The 19,787-nt window shown below is 42.5% G+C and overlaps 1 protein-coding gene across 1 annotated transcript; it reads right to left on the bottom strand.

Annotated features, from left to right (window-relative positions):
* Positions 1-112: 112 nt before the first annotated feature.
* Positions 113-19,498, bottom strand: RND3 (Rho family GTPase 3). The gene is made up of 5 exons (XM_002712156.5): positions 18,966-19,498; positions 18,422-18,509; positions 6,930-7,039; positions 3,514-3,648; positions 113-2,171 (listed from the first exon to the last, which is right to left on the bottom strand). The coding sequence occupies exons 1-5, from the start codon at positions 19,113-19,115 to the stop codon at positions 1,920-1,922; spliced, it is 735 nt and encodes a 244-aa protein (XP_002712202.1). The 5' UTR covers positions 19,116-19,498; the 3' UTR covers positions 113-1,919.
* Between the last annotated feature and the right edge of the window lie 289 nt (positions 19,499-19,787).

The following is a 19,787-nucleotide window of genomic DNA, read 5'->3' as shown; positions in this document are numbered from 1 at the left end:
GTACCAAAGCTTACTTGTTCAGGAAGTGATGGACCAGATTCTATCATCATCTCTGTGAAAGAACAAAGCTAAATAGCTAAATATGAAAGTAGATAATAAAACACAACGCACATTTAGACAACGACATGGTTACTTTTTTATTTGAAGGGAAACAAAAGTATGTTTTAATAAATACTGCCGAAACATTGACCAAACAAACATACAAAGTGACTTCAACAATTTAAAAAAACGCAATGAAAGTTCTGCTTTATAACAGTTATAACTTATTTTTTTACATTATTTAAATACAGAAAGCACTTGCCAACTATTTTGTAATACTGCCCAAAGCAAGATGCTGAGTCAATCAAAGCATATTATGTTGGTAAAATGTCAGTATTTCATGGGAAATGACTGGAATGGTATTTTCTTGCAGAGACAAAACAAAGTGCTTGTAAGACATAGAACTGAGTGTTGTAATTACCTTAATCTCCTCTCCTGCCACAATGTAATGGGAGCACAGCTTCAACACTTCAAAAATGAAGCATTATCATTGGAAAGAAAGCTCGTTTTCAACAAGCGCCGACAATAAACAGGTCTGATCTGGTTTCTTCTCTGACATGATCTGGTCAAAAATATCTGTAAACTATTCAAATGTGGTTGTTTTATGCAACAACAACAATCAAGTGTTGAACGTGGACCTTGGCTGAATCTGGGTTAATTGAGGTTTAGCAATCACATTCTAGAAATGCCCTAGTATTGTGTCGAGACTGACATATAATTTTCCTCTGGGGATTCTCTAAAGCTTGGGCAGGTGGATCCTTCTTTTTACGGTATGCACTTAAAGAAAGTCAAGCAAACCAACACATCATCAGATGCTGCCAATCTTGAGAGGCTTACCACCAAATAACAGTCTTTGTGTTTTGCATTTTTGGTAACTTAATTCCAGATAGTTTTACTCACAAACTGTGCTTTCTGCTCCTATTCCTTCATTCATTACCTCTTCTGGTGAAAGTAGTACCTACGTTTTACCCCCCTGAATCACTCTATAACATCAAACCAAGACACCTTTTATTTGACTGCATTTTTATCAACGATGGCCAAAAAAACCACACACCCTCTTTTCTAAACAGCGCACAAAAATATCACATTGAGCAATTTACCACTTTTTAATGACAATCACAATGATGAACAAAACCATCAGACTAAATAAAAATCAACACCGTTTTTCTATTTGATCTATGCGATCTTTGTAGTGCTGGTCTACACAGCTTGCAAGACTGCAAACACCTTCCCTTAGAACCATCTTGCTCAGCTATCTTCAGGAAGGCAAAAATTCAGAGCCTCATAAAGTTTTCCTCTGGGTATCCCATGGGTCCTGATACAATTTCCATTTTAATGACGAGCTAGGAGGAAATTAGATCACATCCTCTAGAAAACTAAATGCTAAGGTCACAGTGCCAGTTCCCCAATGAGGACCGTATATTAATATATACTTTTTGCAAAGGAGATTAAAACATTTAAAAAATTAAGTCAAAGTAGAGATCCATGAAGAGATTGTAACCATAACAAAAAGGAAACACGCAAGCACCGTTCAGAGTGTGATTTTTCTTCTCGGAGGTACTCGCCTTCCTCCTCTTCCCACCTCTATCCCATTTGTATCTCTCTTTTTTTGGCATATGTTTCAAGTCACACTTCAAAACTCTTCAATGTTTTCACTTCTCGTCACTCGGTCTACATGCCGAACCTAAGGACAGGTTTCCAAAAAGATGGGTCTCCTTGAAAATGCCTCCTAAGCCTCCAGGCGCGACTTCGGCTGTGCACTTCATTCAGACTTCACCTTTGTTCTTTGATTTTTGTGGATTTTTTTTGTTTTTGTTTTTTTTTGCTGTTGTTGCTTTTTACACTAGATTCCCTTGTCCTCATGACAGATAACACAAGATTCACATCACAGTGCAGCTCTTCGCTTTGTCCTTCCGTAAGTCCGTAGCAACTGCAGAAAGTTCTGGTCTGCTGGGCATGTGTGAAATCCGCTTTGTGGCCCTCTGTGATTTGTTCCGCTTAACGTTTTTGTTTGTCTTATTTACACATGCCAAGGTGGCAACATGAAAAATGTCTCTGACGCTATTTTCTGACTGTAAGGCTGAACATTCAATGTAAGTAGCTGCTCCAATCTGTTTGGCCATATTTGCTCCCTGAGAAGTAAATGAAGGGATTTTAATCAACAAATAAGACTCTGCAAGAAATTTATAATGTACACTCTAATACCACAAAGAAACTTCATTGCAAAATGCTTCCTAACTGAATTTTCCAAGTATCACCACAAAAAAAAGGTTTTCAATCTGAACTGCTTTATTACTTTAGACATACTTGCAATCAAGACCCAGTCCTAAGGTGCCCAATTATCATTACTTAGCACGGCTGCAGTTCCCCAGGGGTGCCAAACGCTGAGCTAACATCACTGTGTCATAATAAGCGAGGGACCTGATCATCCGATCCGATCCTCAGGATGAGGTGACTTTCAAAAAAGGAGGAGAGGAGCTAAGGAGGTGATTCATCTCCACTATCAAGTGTAACCAAGATAAACTTACTCAGGTCTTCCAGGCTCACAGCCAAGCACAGAATTACCCAGAGACTCATACTGCTGGATTAAGTCAGGCAATGATTACGTACACAAGCTCTGTATTTACTACAGAGCTCTGGTAAGGGCAATTTGACCTCTAGAGTCTATTTCCTCATGGGGCACTCACTTTTTCTTTTCTTCACTATAACCAATATTCAAAACTACCCAATAGATGGTAAAAAAAAAAAAAATAGGACAATGAGTGGAATTTAAAATCAACTTTGAAATTTATATGACTGTGTCTTAGAACCAAAATAAATTGAGAAAAACAATACTGTTATGCCATCTGTTGCTCCATGAAGAACAACACTACCAGGACACACAATAATAAGCATAGATGTATCAATCAAAGCAATTTAAGTGACCATAGTGTTAATAGTTAGAAATCATAGATGAAAGAGACTGAGTATTCTAAATGACTAAATACTAGCTATCTGAACATGAATCTCGTTGTAGGTTTTGAGATAATGAACTTCTGAAACATTTTCCTTTATAAATACTTGAGGGAAATGCCAGTAGAAATGAGGAATCTGTGAAAGATGGTTTCATGGAGAGTTCAGCTTTACTAGCAACAGCCATTTCTAGTATTTTATTACGCTGCTGAGTGTAAAACAAGATTATTTAAAGAGTATTAGTGATTTTTAGCACATTCTCTCTCTACTTTTTATGAATTTCAACCCAGTGGGAATTGCAGAGACATATATATGGGTGGCACATGATCAACTATTTGTTTATGCTTGCGAATAACACATGGTTACACTGCTGAATGACAGAAGCTTTCACGTGTCATCATTGAGCACCCACTAAGCCTCTAAAAATGAGTAATTCTTATTTTATTATTATGAGTAATATCCCACACTGGCCCCTCTTTCACTTTTTTAAAACCCAGTTTTCCAACCTGACATCATACATACCTGGTCATATGACACTGGAGTCTGCCTGTGATTTGAGAGTTCTACTAATGTACTAACATCTGTCCGAAGATCAGACTTGCAGCCGACTAAGAGCATTTTGGTATTGGGACAAAACTCCTGGATTTCACCCTTCCACTATGAGAAAAAAAAAATCAAAAATTAACAAAGCACTGGTATTCATATAATGAAAACAATTTGTCCACTCATAGACAATGGAAATGAAACTCCAAATGAACTTTAAACTCAGAGTGTCACTTCAGACAAAGAGGCTGACTTGCTTTTTTCTCCTAACTAGACATTGTTTTACTGCTTATTGAAGTGGATCTGTTAGGGAATGCTCATATCTATTATTGTCAATTCTTCCCTCTCTGTGATTCATCTGTTCCTGCTGCATGAGACTTATTGGCTGAAGTCAGAAGGTAGCTTCAACAATTTCTTAATTATTGGGGTCTCTGAAAGATAAAAGTGCCTTAAGAGTAATTATACATCATAACGAGTGACTACATCCTCAGATATGTTGGGCTAGTGCTTCTCAGGCAGAAGGCTGGGAGGAACACAGAGTCAACAGCAGCCCAAGGATTCATTCACTAGTTCTATCAAGAAAGACTGAAGCCGGCTGGAATGGTGACCCAGTAGGTTAAGCCTCTGTTTGCAACAACAGCGTCCCATACTGGAGCACAGGTTTGAGTCTTAGCTATCTATTTATGACCTAGCGCCTTGCTAATGCACTTGGGAAAACAGCAGATGATGGCCCAAGTGCTCGGGCCCTAGCCACCCATGTCAGAGACTAGCATGGAGTTACTGACCCCTGGCTTTGTCCTAGTCCAGCTCTGGCTTTTGCCACCATTTGGGGAGTAAATCAGTAGATGGAAGATCTCTCTGCCTCTCTTTCTGTCTCTGTTCTCTGCTTTTCTAACAAATAAATAAATCTTAAAAAAAAAAAAAGATAAAGATTGAAGCATGCCACCACGTTCTGGGGGCTCTATTTAGGCATCTAAAGAGAAGGAATCAAACAGATTGTTCTGCTTTCAAGGGGTATCCATTGAAGTGGCTGAATCAATACAGATCATAACATTTGCAAAGGATTACTCTTGGGCTACCAGGGCAGCATCTGGTGCAGCAGTTCATACACCTTTGCATTAGTTTTTAAGTTACATAACTTGTTATATGTCAATTTAGATCCATTTTACTAGTCATTTCGTGACCCACAAAGCACTACTAGAACCTCCAGATATGCCAGCTAGGGAATTCCAATAGTCCCCTGAAGAGTAAATAGAAGCCCTTTTCCTGTTTCATTTCCTCCAGTTTGAGCTTTCCTTACAGAATGGGAGTAGATGGGAATCTGGGTTCCCAAGAGAGCTCTGGCTCTTAGGGAAGAGGAATTAGAGGTGCTGAGATGGGGAATTGGTGACTGACCTTCCTCACCCACATTCACAAATACGTACTAAATATTCTGCTGAGTATTGCAGTGATGACAAAGATGATTAAGTCATAGCTGTGTCTCCCGGAAAGGAATTCACAGAGTAGCAGAGGTGATGAAATCATGAATATAAGTGTAAATACTAGGTAAGAGAAACACTCTACAAGAGCAACTTAAAAGACTACGCGGAGACACCTCCAGAGCTAGAGGTGCACTTTGGGCAATAAACTTGAGTCCAAAGTACACTGAAGGGAGTAATACACTTTCTTTAACAGCCTGATTTGTTCAGTGATTCATTGATCACTCCCTCTCTGCCTCACTTCCTTCCCTCATTCTTTCTCCTACCAGAATTATTTAGGTGTCTTCACCATGTGCTAGGTGCTCTGGAGTGAGAACAGGGGATGGATTGAAAATAAAGTAAGAAACCTTTAATGATTTAAGTCACTCTAACCTCTTTGATTTTCAAGGACTTAAAGGACTCAATTAATCAAGATGAATCAGCAGGGGTTATCAGGAGCCTTAAACCTCACACAAATGTAAAACACACTCATTAATAACTATAAGCCTAAAGTCACTAGTCATTTGGTCTTAGAAGACAAAAGCAAAATAACACAGGAGAAAGGCTTTTCATCATAAATTATGCATAACCTGATACTACATCAAGTGAAAATTCCAGCAAATAAGCAACCTCTTTTATCTACAGACAGACCGAGACATGTTGTTATGTTGTTCTTCAGCTGTGTAATGACTTTGGCTTCTCCGTGCATGTCTGGCAATTGTTTACATGCATTAAAGACAGGAAAGGTGTATTCCTGCCTGAATTTGACAAACATTAGCCTTACTTGTGTTTGATATCATTACGAGAAATTGAAAGGAGTTAAAAAGTGAAAGGGAGCCTTTGATCTATTAAGAAACTCAAATTTCATTGAACTTGGTCTGTTATATTCAGTAAAGATGGGGAAATGGTTATACCTCAAACTCTAATTTTATAATGACACAAGCCAAGCAATCAAAATAAATAGAGAGCTATTAACTAACACACATTCTATTAAAAATGAAATTCTCTCCCCTCTCCCTAAAAAGACAACCCTGGACAACTATACGAGAGTTTCTCTTTCTCAGTTTCTACACAATCTTATTGGGCCCTCTGGGTTGCCACTTGGGGGTGCTTTGCTCTAAATCATATTCTGCATCTAAGCCAGTGTGCATGAAGAAGAAGGTGCTGCCCCAAGGGTCTGATTCTGAAACACCAGAGCTCACAAGCCAGGGCTGAAAGTGGAGCTCGTGCCTAACAAATGCTCCTCCATGAACTAACACACATCTTCCCTAACTTCCTGGGCTGCCAGAGGCCACAGAATATTCCTCCCTCCCACTGACTTCTCTGGGATCTGTGACCCGTCTCTAGATGGTCCCTTTTCTCTTAACCTGCCCCTGATTACTTCTGCCCAGAGCTTCCCCAAGTCCCTTCTGTACCTGTAGAACCTGTCTTACTTTTGTTCCCAGAAACCAGATATTTGTGACCACACATTTACAACTACTTATTTATTAGTATTTGATGTACACCTGATCAAAACTCACACTGTCTAATGTCTATTCCTCCAGTTCTGTTTTTCATAAATCAGAACTGAGAGTTGCTTTGTTAAAATAGTTACTATTTCATTCATTTCAATATTTGAATAGTGGTCAGCTATAAATCTGTAAAGTAAGGTGTAACCTATCGGGTAAATCAAATAAGTCATCAAATACAACTTCACATTAAAAAAAAATACAACTTCACACCATTTCTTCCCAAAGGACATACAGGCATACAGGTTCTTTAAAAAAGATGTTTATTTTTTTGGAACTTCAGAAAATAAAATTTCCAGCAGATTGATGGTCAAAACTAGGGCCACATGTGTATGGAAATGCTGTTTGTGTGTGAGAGTATCCTTTCTATGTTTTGTTACAAAGCATAAGGCGGGGATTTAACTGGCGTCCGTGAGCCCCCAGCACTTGCCTTTTTTAGGACACTGTCCAGAGTCTCAGGTCTACTGACATCAAAGCAAATCAGCACAGCATCCGAATCCGGGTAAGAGAGGGGGCGGACATTGTCATAGTAAGGAGAACCTGGGAAGAAACAGAGACAAATTTCAGATAAAATCCCCTTCATCTGTGATGCATTAACTCTGCCCTTTTGAACTTAATCCCTTGCTATCATGTCTCAGCCCTCCTCCCACTTCCCTAGTTCTTGGAAAAGAATGTAAGCACACAAAAGCTGGGTTAATGATATATTCATTTTTACAAGAAGACACAGGAAGTCCCATAGGGACATATATATATGTATTTATTTGAAAGAGCTACAAAGAGAGAAGAAGAGACAGAGAGATCTTTAATCCACTGATTCACTCCCTAGATGGCCACAACGGCCAGGGAGTGGACCAGACCAAAGCCAGGAACTAGAAGCTGCTTCTGGGTTTTCCCCACATGTATGGCAGGGCCAAAACACTTAGGCCATCCTGCTGCTTTCCCAGGCCATTAGCAGGCAGCTGGATCCAAAGTGGAGCAGCTGGGACTCAAATCTGTGCTCCGGCAAGGGATGCTGTTGTTACAAGCAGCAACTTAACCTGCTGTACCAAAATGAATCCTTTCGGTGTCTCAGGTGGAATGCCACATGCAGCCCAAGGGCCGGGATCCTAAAGGTGAAATCTACATGGTTCAAATTCTAGAGTTCCAAGGCACTTTCATGAACTAAGGAAGTGCCTGGGGTCAGGTGACTTTGCATGCAATGCTGCCTCAACTACTAACCGGGTAGAGAACAAGGCAGTTTTATGCATGCCTCTGTACTTCTGATTTTCCACTCATAAAATGAAGATGTCGATGACATAGCTGCCTGGGATTAAATAAATGTCCATAGTGCCTGGCATTCAGTAAGGGATCATTAAGTGTTACCTAGGCTTAAAAATTAGAGTTATGATGGTTACACTGTCAGTATCGTTAAAATGCTGAGTGGTAACAAGCAGGATGAATTGAGATACTTCTTTGGAAAGAGACCAAACCTCAAGATCAGACTGGTAGTAGGAGAGGGGTGAATGAGGAAACGGGGAAGATGGTAAGTTCAAGTAGGGCAAGAGAATTACAGTGAAACATGTCAGTGTCGCCCTGTCTCCAAGTTACAAGTTTGGGTAAGCAATTGACCTTTGAGCTTGCATAGTTAAACTCAGACTCTCTTCCTGCAATAACCAAGAATGTAATAAATGCCATATTGGATCATGTCGCTTTTTACACGGTTCCATCTTTGAGAGTAACAGCAAGGCATGATCCAAGGATCTTAGCTTAAGCTAAATTTAGGATACCCTGACGGTTTAAAGCTCCAGCCAGTTAATGTAACCACTGAACCCTCTAGTTATTTAGAAGTTTCTTATATTCCTTTAAGAATTCCAGAGGATGCCCAATTACGAGGCCAACAATTATAAAGCGGTTTGACTATAAAATTAAATACAGCTTGCCAACTGCTTCTTTTTTAAGAAGTCATTTCCAGTATACTGACATTCCACAAGCACAACATGAAAATCCCCTTACTAGGCAAATGCACATACACACATATATTTCACTTGAGTAGAGAAAGAAAATTTAAACAATCAGAGTCTTTTTAAAATTCTCTTTCATTTTGACATCACTTTCCATTTCCAGTAGAAAAACATGACATGCTATCCCCTGATAAATCAAAACCTTGATAGTCAAAGTCAGGAGGAGAGAGAGACTAACAAGAAGCTCATAAAACCATCTTTTATATTTCTATCAAAACAAGGATTTTCAGGAGCCTTTTATTGTAACGCACAAGTTAGCGCAGTCAGGATCCATCACCTGTATTCACAGTGAATTCTGGGTCTCCTGCATTCTCTCTGACAACCAGCGCTACGCTGTGACTTTTCACTAGCTGCTGTAGGGATGCTGAGTGACAACTTCAGGACAGGTGTGGCTGCTGAACAAGGAAGCAGAGCAGGGAATGTGCTCAGAATCAGTAAGAAGGTATGAATAAGTAAAGACAACCTCAGCCAGAATTGTTTGTGGGCTGCCACAGCTCCTTACCACATCTAGAATCAGAATCCTAAGGTGGCAGAAGGCAACAACTGAAAGATGTCTTCCAAAAGTTGTAAGAGTTTAGATATTAAGATATACAAGAATGTGGTTGTTTCTGAAATGAAAAACTGTGGCTGTCTTTTCAACCACTTAAAGAAATCTGAGGTTAAAAGGATAATTCACAAATAGGTCACTCATTTACATTTCTTTGGGAGGCATCAGAATAAGATGGCTTAAAACTTTAACTGGATATACAGTACTGGAATTCCTGTATTAGTGTGGTGAAGTTCACAAGTTCTCAGTTATAAATGTCCCTGTTTCTGTGTCCAAAGTCTACCTTTGACATAGCTCCTTCTGTAAATATTTGGGCACTCAGAAAATTCCAGATCAGAAGGTAGAAATCCAAACTCTGTACATAGGCACAAGAGTTTCCTCTGCCCTTCATTGTGTGTGAGAGAGGACATGGCCCCAGACCAGACAGGATCATCAGAAACCTGACCAGGCTTCAGAAATCTCCTTTCCTGGAAATCACTCCTATTGGGAAAGACAACCCTTTCACTGTGAGTACTTTCCAATATCGAGCAGACCTGAGCTTCAGGAGATGGGCTTCCCAGATACCTTCTCCTCCATCCCAGGGTGTCCTAGGATTACAGAGTGCCATTGATCATTGCACATTTATGGTAAGTCTACCTGACCACAGGGAGACCATCTTTCCATAACACAAAAAGTACAAAGACAGCATGGGCTGAAATAGTTAATTAACATTGGGACTACCAGGAAAATCCAGAGGAACACTTCCAGCATTCTGGTCACCACGTGGCTACAGAGAATGCCCCTCCCTTTGTGGTCTGTGTTTCCCCTCCCCCATCCATTTCATCACCACAAAGTGGATCTGGCTTTGTGCTATGCCTGTCACTGACTGGACACTTCTGCTTCTTGAAATCAAGTGAGCCAGCTTTTGGGCTGAATGGGATCAAAACGGTGCAAACTTTAGACTGTCTGTCTTGATTTGACAATGAGACAGATTTCTCAAGTAATTCTCAGGCAGGTTTCTCTCTGTTTTTGTTTTTATTTGGTTTAACAGCTTGAATGCAAATACATACGTAATATAAAGTTTCATGAAAAATAAATCACCATGCCTGGGGAAGTAAAGAGGTGGTTTTGAAGAGCATTTATAAGACCTAATTATAAAAAACACTTTGATGCTGTCCTATTAATTCTGCTAATGAATAGCCCTGCTTTTAGATCAACAAGTGTCCAAAGGTTCTAAACAATCTCCATGTTTATTAGTTGTAAGCATAATTTGATCATCAATGCTGAGTTAACTTGCCATCAAAAATAACAAGACCACTTATTCATTAAATTTTTGATAAGGCTAAAACTTTTTTTTAGGAAAAGTCTACTATCTCTACTTTTTTCATAGTAAAAACAACTGATATAGAATTGTAAAAGAACAGTACTATCAGGAAAAATCTAACATTTTGTCAGCTAAGCAGGACAATCTGGAACAAAATATCATGTGTAACTTTGCAGTGTTTAAGCACTCTGAATTCTTCCCTAAAAAGTCCAAGTGATTGCACAAAGGAAGCAAGGCAAGCAAAGCTGCGGACAGCAGGGTATAATCACAGGCATGTGTGGGATACCTCACAAGTCAAGAAAGAAGGAAGAGGAATTTCAGGAATGCCCTTGTGAAGTAAGAAGCAACCCTGGGCAGCAGAAGTGGCACCAAAGGGAGGAGCTGAAAGCCCATCAAGCGGGAACCATACCTGCCCTGACTCCTACATCCCTACAGAGAAGTTTTAAAACACCTTGCAAAACCAAACATCAAAAAGATTAACTTCAATAGATTTTAAAGATGCACATGAAAAGCTTCCAGGATGCTTCCTGTAGAACTAAATACAGCACAAGAAAGATAGCTGCACGTGATCTATTATTTATGCAAGTATTAAACTTGAACTGCAGTCCAGAGTGGATACTGAAGTGGACAGTGGGTACACTAGTACTCAATAATGTGTTGCAGTTTAAGTCCATAAATCTGAGTACTAAGCTTCGTCTGTCAAATAAAACTTTCTTAGCATGTGGAGTAAGCTTCATGCATTATGGAAATTCTCAGCCACAGCATTTCACTTACACTATATGAAACTTAAAGCTCAGAGCACCATCCAAGACCCTTTCCAAGCAACTGACCAAACCAAACACTACACTACACATGCAAAACCCGGGTCCCCCTCAAATACAGTTGGGGAGCTCTGCTCAAGTATAGCTTAGGATAAGTGTACATTAGGGGTTTTCTGCGTTGCTCAAGTATGGCCAACGTCAGCAAAAAGTTTGAAAAGGCTTTTGAAATTCCGAGTCTACCCATCTTTGTCTCCAAGATCATTAATTCTGGGTGAGAGCAAAATTTCCAGCCCAAGAATAGTCACAGAGTGCCTCACCCAGAAACTAATTCTTTAGACACATACCTGCTTGCTGAAGTCAGACTTTCGCAAAGATAGAACGCACCATATATGTACATAATTAAATGTATATGGAAGGAGATTCATGCCCAAAAAGAAGGCTTTATGGAACCCTCTGCAAAACCAGTTTAACACTGTGAGCCTTCAGAGGATTCTAGGACCTGAAAATTCTTCTTGCTGAATATTTTCAAAATACAACTTCTTTTACTTGAACTTTAATTTGAAAAATTCCTCCTTCCCCCTTAAGAAACTCCTACCAAGAACAGTTGAGGAAAATCGCATGTTTTTTGTAGGGAAAATATATTAACTGTTGGTATTTTTTAAACTACCACCAAGAGCATTTCTGCATCAATTGCAGCCAGCATGTGAGACTGCGTGATCTGCCCCATTACTGCCAGGCTGTACTTCCTCATGCCACCTTTAATCAGAGGGAAAGCTCTGAGTCTGCAGCAATTTCAAGAATGTGAATCAAGTCTGGGCAGAAGTTTTGGATCTGGCGCAGTGTAAGCCCCTGCTTAACTCTTCTTCCAACTAGCCTGTACCACAAATACCAGGCCCATGACAAGGCCACAAACACTCCTAGGAGGGATCGTTTGTTTGTTTCGTCTACTAATTCAGCTGAATAGGAATTAAGAACAGATCTTACCAAAGTTTATGAGTATTTACATGTTGCTCTAAAAAGAGACTCAATATTTTTCTATTTCTGAGTGCCATGGAGATATTCAGTTGAACAGAGAGTCAGACAGGTAGAAAAAGATTGTTATTTGAATAGTTTAAACAAAGCTTTTGATTTAAATTTGTCTTACTGAGGTATTTAGACTATATAAGAAAATATTTTACTGACAGTAAAATCATGGCAAGTCATGAAGCTGTAGGGAGCAAGAGAGCATAAATATAATTTTTTTAAAAAATACATTATCATTCAGCAACAGATGGAAGCTTTTATGTTTCATATGACACTTAAGTTACAGTCTTTGGAGAACAGTCCCAAGAGTGAATTCCCCATCCCACATGCCATGTCATCGGGCTCATTTTTCAAAATGAATGTGTGCAACACCTGGTCAAACTTTTGACACAGTTTACATTCCACGTCAATAACATTTCTGTTTGCCAGAGGGGACTCTGAGAAAGTTGCCAAAATGTAGTCACTGAGTACACATTTCAAGGACATCAAAAAACGACTGAGGCACAACTAATTCGTTTGGCACAGTTCACCAGGCACCATGCACTAACTGGAGAGACTATTGGTCCTTGGTGTCATATTTGCATGCAAAGGAACTGGATTAATGAGGAAACATCTGGTTATTTCAGGTGGTATCAGAATGACCAATCTGGACACCTCACTGAAATATGCAACTCAGCAAGACACCAGATTGGAAGAAAACCAGCAGTAAATGCAGTTAAAAAAATCTAAAAGGCAGATGTGGACTTAGAAAGGGAATTCAAATCTGCTCTCTTTGTAAAGAGGGTTTCGTGATTTAAATGGAAATTGTTGCATGGTGGCCACATCTCCAGATGAAGTTTTAAGTATGGTTTTTGGAAATCATCATCCAATCTGTCTGTTTTACCTTAACCCATGTCTCTTATAGAATTTCAGTGTGAAAACTCAAGAGTTGAATCTGGTTTTGAAACCCTAAGCTCCTAGGGATCACTACTACCTTATGAAATCTGTTTTTCTACAATCTTGCCCTTGATATTCACATCACAGGCACATACACTTCATTGACTCCCTTGTAAACCTTTACCCTATGCCTTTCTCTAAGAAGGTGAATTGGAGTTAGAATCCTCAACTTTCAGAACCTAGTTCTCCGTGGAAGCATGCTTCCAAGTGGGAGTGAGGTTAAGACTTCTTAAGAACTGAGTTAACTCCTGGAGAAGGAAATATGGCGATGTGCGTATGAAGAACTCTTCTCCCAATGACCTTGTTCAAGTTCAAGTCCACAGGCATTATCTCACATCTAAACCCCTGCCAATCTGGCCTGCTCATTTGACTCCTTATGTTACACTGGGAAAGCCTGAATACTTTGTTTTAGTGTCTCCTACATTTTCATGACTTTGTCTCGTCACCCTGACTAGACAGAGTATCTGAGGGCAGAAGCTGCTCATGTCCAGTGAGTATCATCCCCTTGCTGCTCCCCCAGCATCTAGCAAAGTATATACATATGGCATGTCTTAAATGTGCTTACTGCTTTATCACCCTTTCTATATGTGTTGCCCTGATGTCTTCATTTATGGGCTAAGTCAAACACACACAAAATGGGACCAGTCACCTCTGTAAGCTAGGTTAACTTATACTCATCTCCAAAACTGCTGAAATGTTTCTATTTCTGCTAAGAAATTATTTCATTACAACACTTGTCACCAATTCTTCAAACTTGGTGCACAAACTGTAAATATAACAGTATAGCTTTTTCTTTTCTCATCTTACCTTTAAGTATAAAAGTTAACAATACTACATTCTCTGTTAATAATGCCAAAAACTAATAGTGGAAGTGGTGACTTCAGCACAAAACTTAGATCAGGACAAGATTCAAAAGAATGTTCATGAGGCAATAGCAGTTATGGTGGGGAATTTTAGCAGCTGAACTGAATATTATAAAACTAATAATATGCCTTAAATAAAATGTGTATTAACTTGCTTTGGTTAAGAGCTGGCATGAATGATTATTACTCCCTAAATCACATGTGCTAAAATTACACTGCAATCAAATCTCTTAGGAAAAGATATGGTGATCCTTAAATGACTACATTTCTATTATTAGGAGGCATTTGGCTTCATGCTACAAATTGCTTCTATGCTTGGCAAATGTGGCAGATTTTGAAGCATAAGATACTAGAACTACATTGGTCTCACTTATCACTTTAAAAGGTTGAAAATATTATCCACTGTTTTGTAGAAACTCATTGGTGAACTGGAAACCATTAGGAGCACTTCTGCAACTATGAATAAGAATGCTCATTTTATAATGAAAAGGGAATATTTCTTGGTAAAATAAGAAATTTTGGACCTGTATGCACAGACTACCTTAAAAAGTCCTTTTAGATGACTCCCTGGCACTTTCTAAAAGGCTGTATTTTACTTTTGGGGAGAGGAAATACTTTAAGTCTCCCTAAGAAATCAAGTGGCCAAGTGCCATTTATGGTTTCTGTAACTGGTATATATGTGGTGGGAGCTGTTTCCTACCTGAAGAGGACCTACAGGATCTGTAAACTCTAAGGAAAAATAAGCTCAGGGAAATCCACTGAAACCAAGAGGAAGGAGCACTTGGTTTCAAGAACCTGTCAACATTGGGCTCATCCTAGGTTCATAAAGAGCTACCCTAAGAAGGAGTTTCTTTCTCCCATTGTCCCATCCAGACTTCGTGTTTCTTAGGGGCAGGACCATGTTTTCACTGACATTGCATCTCTAAGGCCTAACACAGGGCCTGCTCAGAACAAATGCAAACAGGAGAAACAGAAGGAAGAAGATGGGGGCAAAGGAAGGGAATGTAAAGTACTGTGTTGCCAAAAGTGGGAGATGAATGGCCTCCCTTCCTCCAGCTGTGGAGCCCCCATATATCCTACTTGCACTTGATGTTCTTTCTCACATCCAAACTGACAGAGCTCTGCTTTTGCAAGATCATCTGACTGGTGGGTGGAACAGCAGACCACACAGGAGAAGCTGTCCAAGAACAGAGACCAGGTAAAGGAAGAACTACTTCCGTCTCACAAATAGGTTCCCTGAGCCAGAAGGCTGAACTGGACAGGGACTGCCATTCAAAGGTCACTGCCACATCATTTCATCATCTCTTTCCCTATGCAAGAAAACTTAGGCACACCCAAGTTTTCCTATACAAATCTCTTCCACGAAGTTCCAGGGAGGAAAATAAAATCTGACATTTAGATCATTAAAGACTTGGCTTGAATCTTCTCTGCAGAGTTAAATGAACTGCATTTGGAAAAAAAAGTATCAAAAGGCATAAGGCATATGCAATTATTTTCACAACCTGAACTAAACAAACGTCTTAGTGGGCAAAGAAAACGTCAAACATTTGTCAAAAAATAATTATGTTCAGAAATTTGCCATGGAAGGCTTTGGGTAAAATACAAAATGCTGAAAATACTTGAAATGACTTGTTTCAGATGCAGTGGTTCTACTAAATGTGTTTTATTCACGTATGACAAACCACTTTTGGTGGAAATGGGTGATTCTTAGAATTTAAGCACTGCTTGATAACTCTGGCTAATTAACTAACATTTCACCTCAGGAACAACATAATGGAACTAAATAATTCCCTTATGCCTCTTTCTCCATTGGTAAAAATTTAAATTATAACTATGATTGCATTACATTACTAACAGTATAATATTTTCTTAATCACAGTTTCCAAACCTTAATATATTGGCTAAATTTGCATAGCTTTTTGTTTCATTAAATATAAATGATTATTTCACTATAGACTTCATTTCAAGTGATTATTTTTAATTCACAGGAAGGCAGTGTTTATCAAGTTGTCATTCTTCCTGCACAGGTAATTCAATGGTTATGTCAGGGAGCCTCATCTCCTTGGAAACTGTGCATATCATTATTCATTGGTTCATCCTCCAGATTTTCTTGGGTGACTACTGTATGCAAAAGCATTCTGCTGTGTCTGCAGAGATTATGAATAAGAGTTTTGATTAAATATTTGAAAATGCCTAGGTGAAATTTATCTGCACCTTCGGACAGCCTCCAAATATAAACTGTGCACACTGTATTTGTTTGATTTTTCTAGTCCTTGGAAAATAATGTGCCTTTATATCTCCTTATTAAAAAAAAAAAGTCAATTTAGGCCTTTAGGCTCATAAGCTAAAATCTCTGTTGGTGGTCCTGGGGCTCTGGAAGCCTGAGACAGGGGATGCATAACTCAGCATTCCTGTAAGCCCACCCCTCCCCCTCCCCACCCACAGGGTCTCCTTCCTAAATCCACCAGGAAGCCTGGCCCTGCCAGAACCTGGCTTGCTTTGTAGGCTGTGAAAACTCCAGCACAGGATGCCAGGTCCACTGGGACTAAGAGCTGAAGCCAGCCAACATCCTGGGAAACAAAAAGATCTGCCTGCCTGGCGTGCTACAGCCAAGCAGTGCGTAGCTGGGAGAGAGACTGCGCATTATCTAACTCAGTGTCCTCTTTTTACACATGATGAAAATGAGACCCAGGGAGGTAGAGGATTTGCACACATAAATCCGTGGTAACCAGAAGCTAAGATCAAAACACAGCTTTGTATCAAGGACTGGATCAGATCCCCACTGCCCCACCCCATGCCTAAACAATTCTTATTATGCATTGGGTCCAAACCTAATGGGGGCAGGGGAGAGTGCTGGTGCTAATCATTGGTACCACACCAGCTGTCCTGACCACCAGGCTTAATAAATACCAAGATATATCTGGGAATTAGAGCAAATTACATACTAGACTGTGTAATAATTCTGATGGGAACTACTGAAAAGCCAGAGCACCAGAATTCAGTCTATCAACACCTTCTGTACAGTGGTGAATGCGTGCGTGCAATCCCCCACCAAAAAAACACGGTGAGGTCTTGGTTCTGCTACCCTGGGCACAGATCCAGGGCAGAGTCGGCCTCTGGAGGAAACAAAATCTACCCCTCTCTGCAGCAGCCTGGAGCATCTGGCACCGACCGTGAGAGGCGCTCGTGCGAAACTTTTCCCTCGCCTTTGTGCAGGGACTGCCTCTGGCGACCCTGCCGGTCTAGTCCTTTCCTCCTGCTGTCTAATCGCCCGCGGCCCTCGGGGGCACCAGGGGTTCAAGACCAAGTTGCCGGCAGCTCACGGAAGCACCTCCACAAGGCCACTCCCACCTCGGGGCCCTCCCGCCTGACGCACACCTGCGAGTTGGCACTTGGGCGCTTCTCCTCGCTAGTTTCACCTCGGATTGTCTCTGCTCACCAGCAGCCCAGCACCCTGCTAAACTTACAGCCCTTCCGCCGGCTCCTGGTCGTCCAGGGGGAAGGGAAGAGGAGGTAGACAACCTTCTTGGACTTGGCACTGGTGCCTTGCTTCCAGCCCTAGAGTCTAAATAGTGAGCCCACCATCCCCCATCGTCCTTGAAAAGGCCCAAACCCTAACTCAGCCCAAGACTGAAAGCCACCTCACCCCTGGGGCTCCTGATCCTCCCTACCACCGCGCGATAGGCAGGGGGGTGGGCGCATGGGAAGGTGCTACCCCGGCCTTGAACCGCAGACCCTTGAAAATAACCCACCACGGCGCCAATAATTCAAGCAGACGGGAAGGTCAAAGGCGAATGGTGCTGCCCGCGGCCCTACAGGCAGCCGCAGGCTGATGCAATAGGGGTCAGGCGGGCCGGCGTGGGCAGGGGGGTAACAGCGTGATCAATGCGCAGGGCGGGCCCTAGAGGAAGGTCGGGGCAGGTGGGCTGAGGCGGCGCGGGCTGCCCGCGTGGCCAGAGCATTCCTGGCGGTAGGCGTCATGCGCGCCGCGGCTGCCTGCGTTCGCGTTACTCTTCCCCCCAGCGCGGAATCTGCACGCAATCGCGTGGCTCAGGGGATTTTCTCCCACCTCCCACCACCCGCGCCGTGCTTCCCGCCTCCTTGCCAGCCCGCCGGTTGCATCCAGGAGGGGCGCCCGCCGCGAGACGGGCGGTTCCTCTGGGCGCACGCACAACCTCGGCATCAGGCCGCCTTGGCCGCCCCGCGAGCAGACCACGCCAGGCCACCCGGCGACCAGCGGCTCGCACCGCGGGGTCACCCTGCGGGCGCGCAGCGTCCTCCTGTCCCCACCGCCAACCCTTTCCCCACTGTCGCCCCCCGCCCCCACCCAAAAAAGCGGAGACCGTGGGAACTCCTTGGAGGGGGCCAAGGTACCGGACGGGTGCAGCGGGTTTAGGGCGTGCGGGGCCCCGAGACCCGCCGCGCACCCCCACCCCGCCCCAGCGGCTGGAAGCCCGCCCCAAGCGCCACGCGGTCTGGCGACTCTTACCAGAAGTGTCCCATAGGCTCAACTCTATTCTTTGTGTGTCGATTTCAAAACTGGCTGTGTAATTCTCAAACACCGTGGGCACATAATTCTGAACAAAAAAAAAAAAAAGAGAGAGAGATGGTAGGAAAGAGGGCAAAGAGGTTACCTTCAAACGCATGGCACTCATTGAACACCCTCTGGAAATCACTCCCCGCTCCCCAATTTAAAATAAAAATAAAAACACCTGGCACACATCAGACTACAACGCGCGGACGCTTCCCGGACCCCTGCCCGACTGCCCACTTGGCCGCACCCGGCTCTCAGAGACGCTCCGACCCGGAGCTCCGGCACGCAGAAACCAACAAGTTTCGGGAGCGAACGGCCCCGTGTGCGGCCGCGTCCGGACCCTAAACGCTTCCAGCGCACTTTCCCTTTCCGAACACTCTCACCAGGATTAAGTAGTAAGGGGCGAGGAAGACGACTTTCAAAGGGAAAAACGCGCGGAGGGAAGAAGCGAAGGGAAGCCCGCCTGGAGACCGGGGTCCCGGGGACCGGCGCCACTCACCTCGGGGAAGCAGTCCTTGGCAAAGACGTGCAGCAGCGCGGTTTTCCCACACTGGCTGTCTCCCACCACTACTATCTTGCATTTCACGTTCTGATTAGGATCCATGATAGATTTACTAGATAATTTCTGGCTAGCTCTTCTCTCCTTCATTGATGTTGCCTTATTTTCTCTTGGAACAGAAATTTTCTCTTAAGAAGAAAAAATATATATTTCTCTTTATATAAAAGGCAGATATAAAAATAAATCGCAAGGCCAGTGGGAGCCCCTGAAGCGCAGCGCAGCCACGGAGAGCGAGAGGGGCAGGCTCCTTGCTCCCCTCCAACAAGTTTTATGCCTGACTCCACACCGCGCCTCCCAAGTCCAATTCCGATCCGACTGCTTTGTTTCACGCTCTCTGCGCGGCTTTATACGCCCGGCCTTCCAATCCCCTTCTTTCTCAATGGGAGAAGGAAACCGATCCGCCTCCTCCCCTTTTATGGAGCCTGGGAGCGAGCGCCGGCGCGCTGCTTGTGGAAAATGTTAGTAGTGCGCCCTCTAGGGTGACGGTGCGGGACCTCTTTGCAAACAAGGCTGGGGCAGGCAGCGAGGACGTCTTGCTGAGGGGTGTAGGGGCAGGATAAAGCCAGGAGGAGGTGGGCAGCTGAGCCTATTGATTTGTATTAGAATGCCTTTCAGATTGTTTCCACGGAGGCTGATCCGCAGCGCCCTCAGGAACATTTGTGAAAACACGCATCGTATTTCCCGCCGAGTCCAAGCATCCTTAGAAAGCATGGGAAGCAAATACTTGGGTGGGCAAGGGTTAAGTTTTTTTCTTTTTCTGCC

This window comes from Oryctolagus cuniculus, chromosome 3 (genome assembly GCF_964237555.1).
Source record: "Oryctolagus cuniculus chromosome 3, mOryCun1.1, whole genome shotgun sequence".
Taxonomy (NCBI): Eukaryota; Metazoa; Chordata; class Mammalia; order Lagomorpha; family Leporidae; genus Oryctolagus; species Oryctolagus cuniculus.
This window is presented reverse-complemented; position numbering and strand designations above follow the sequence as displayed.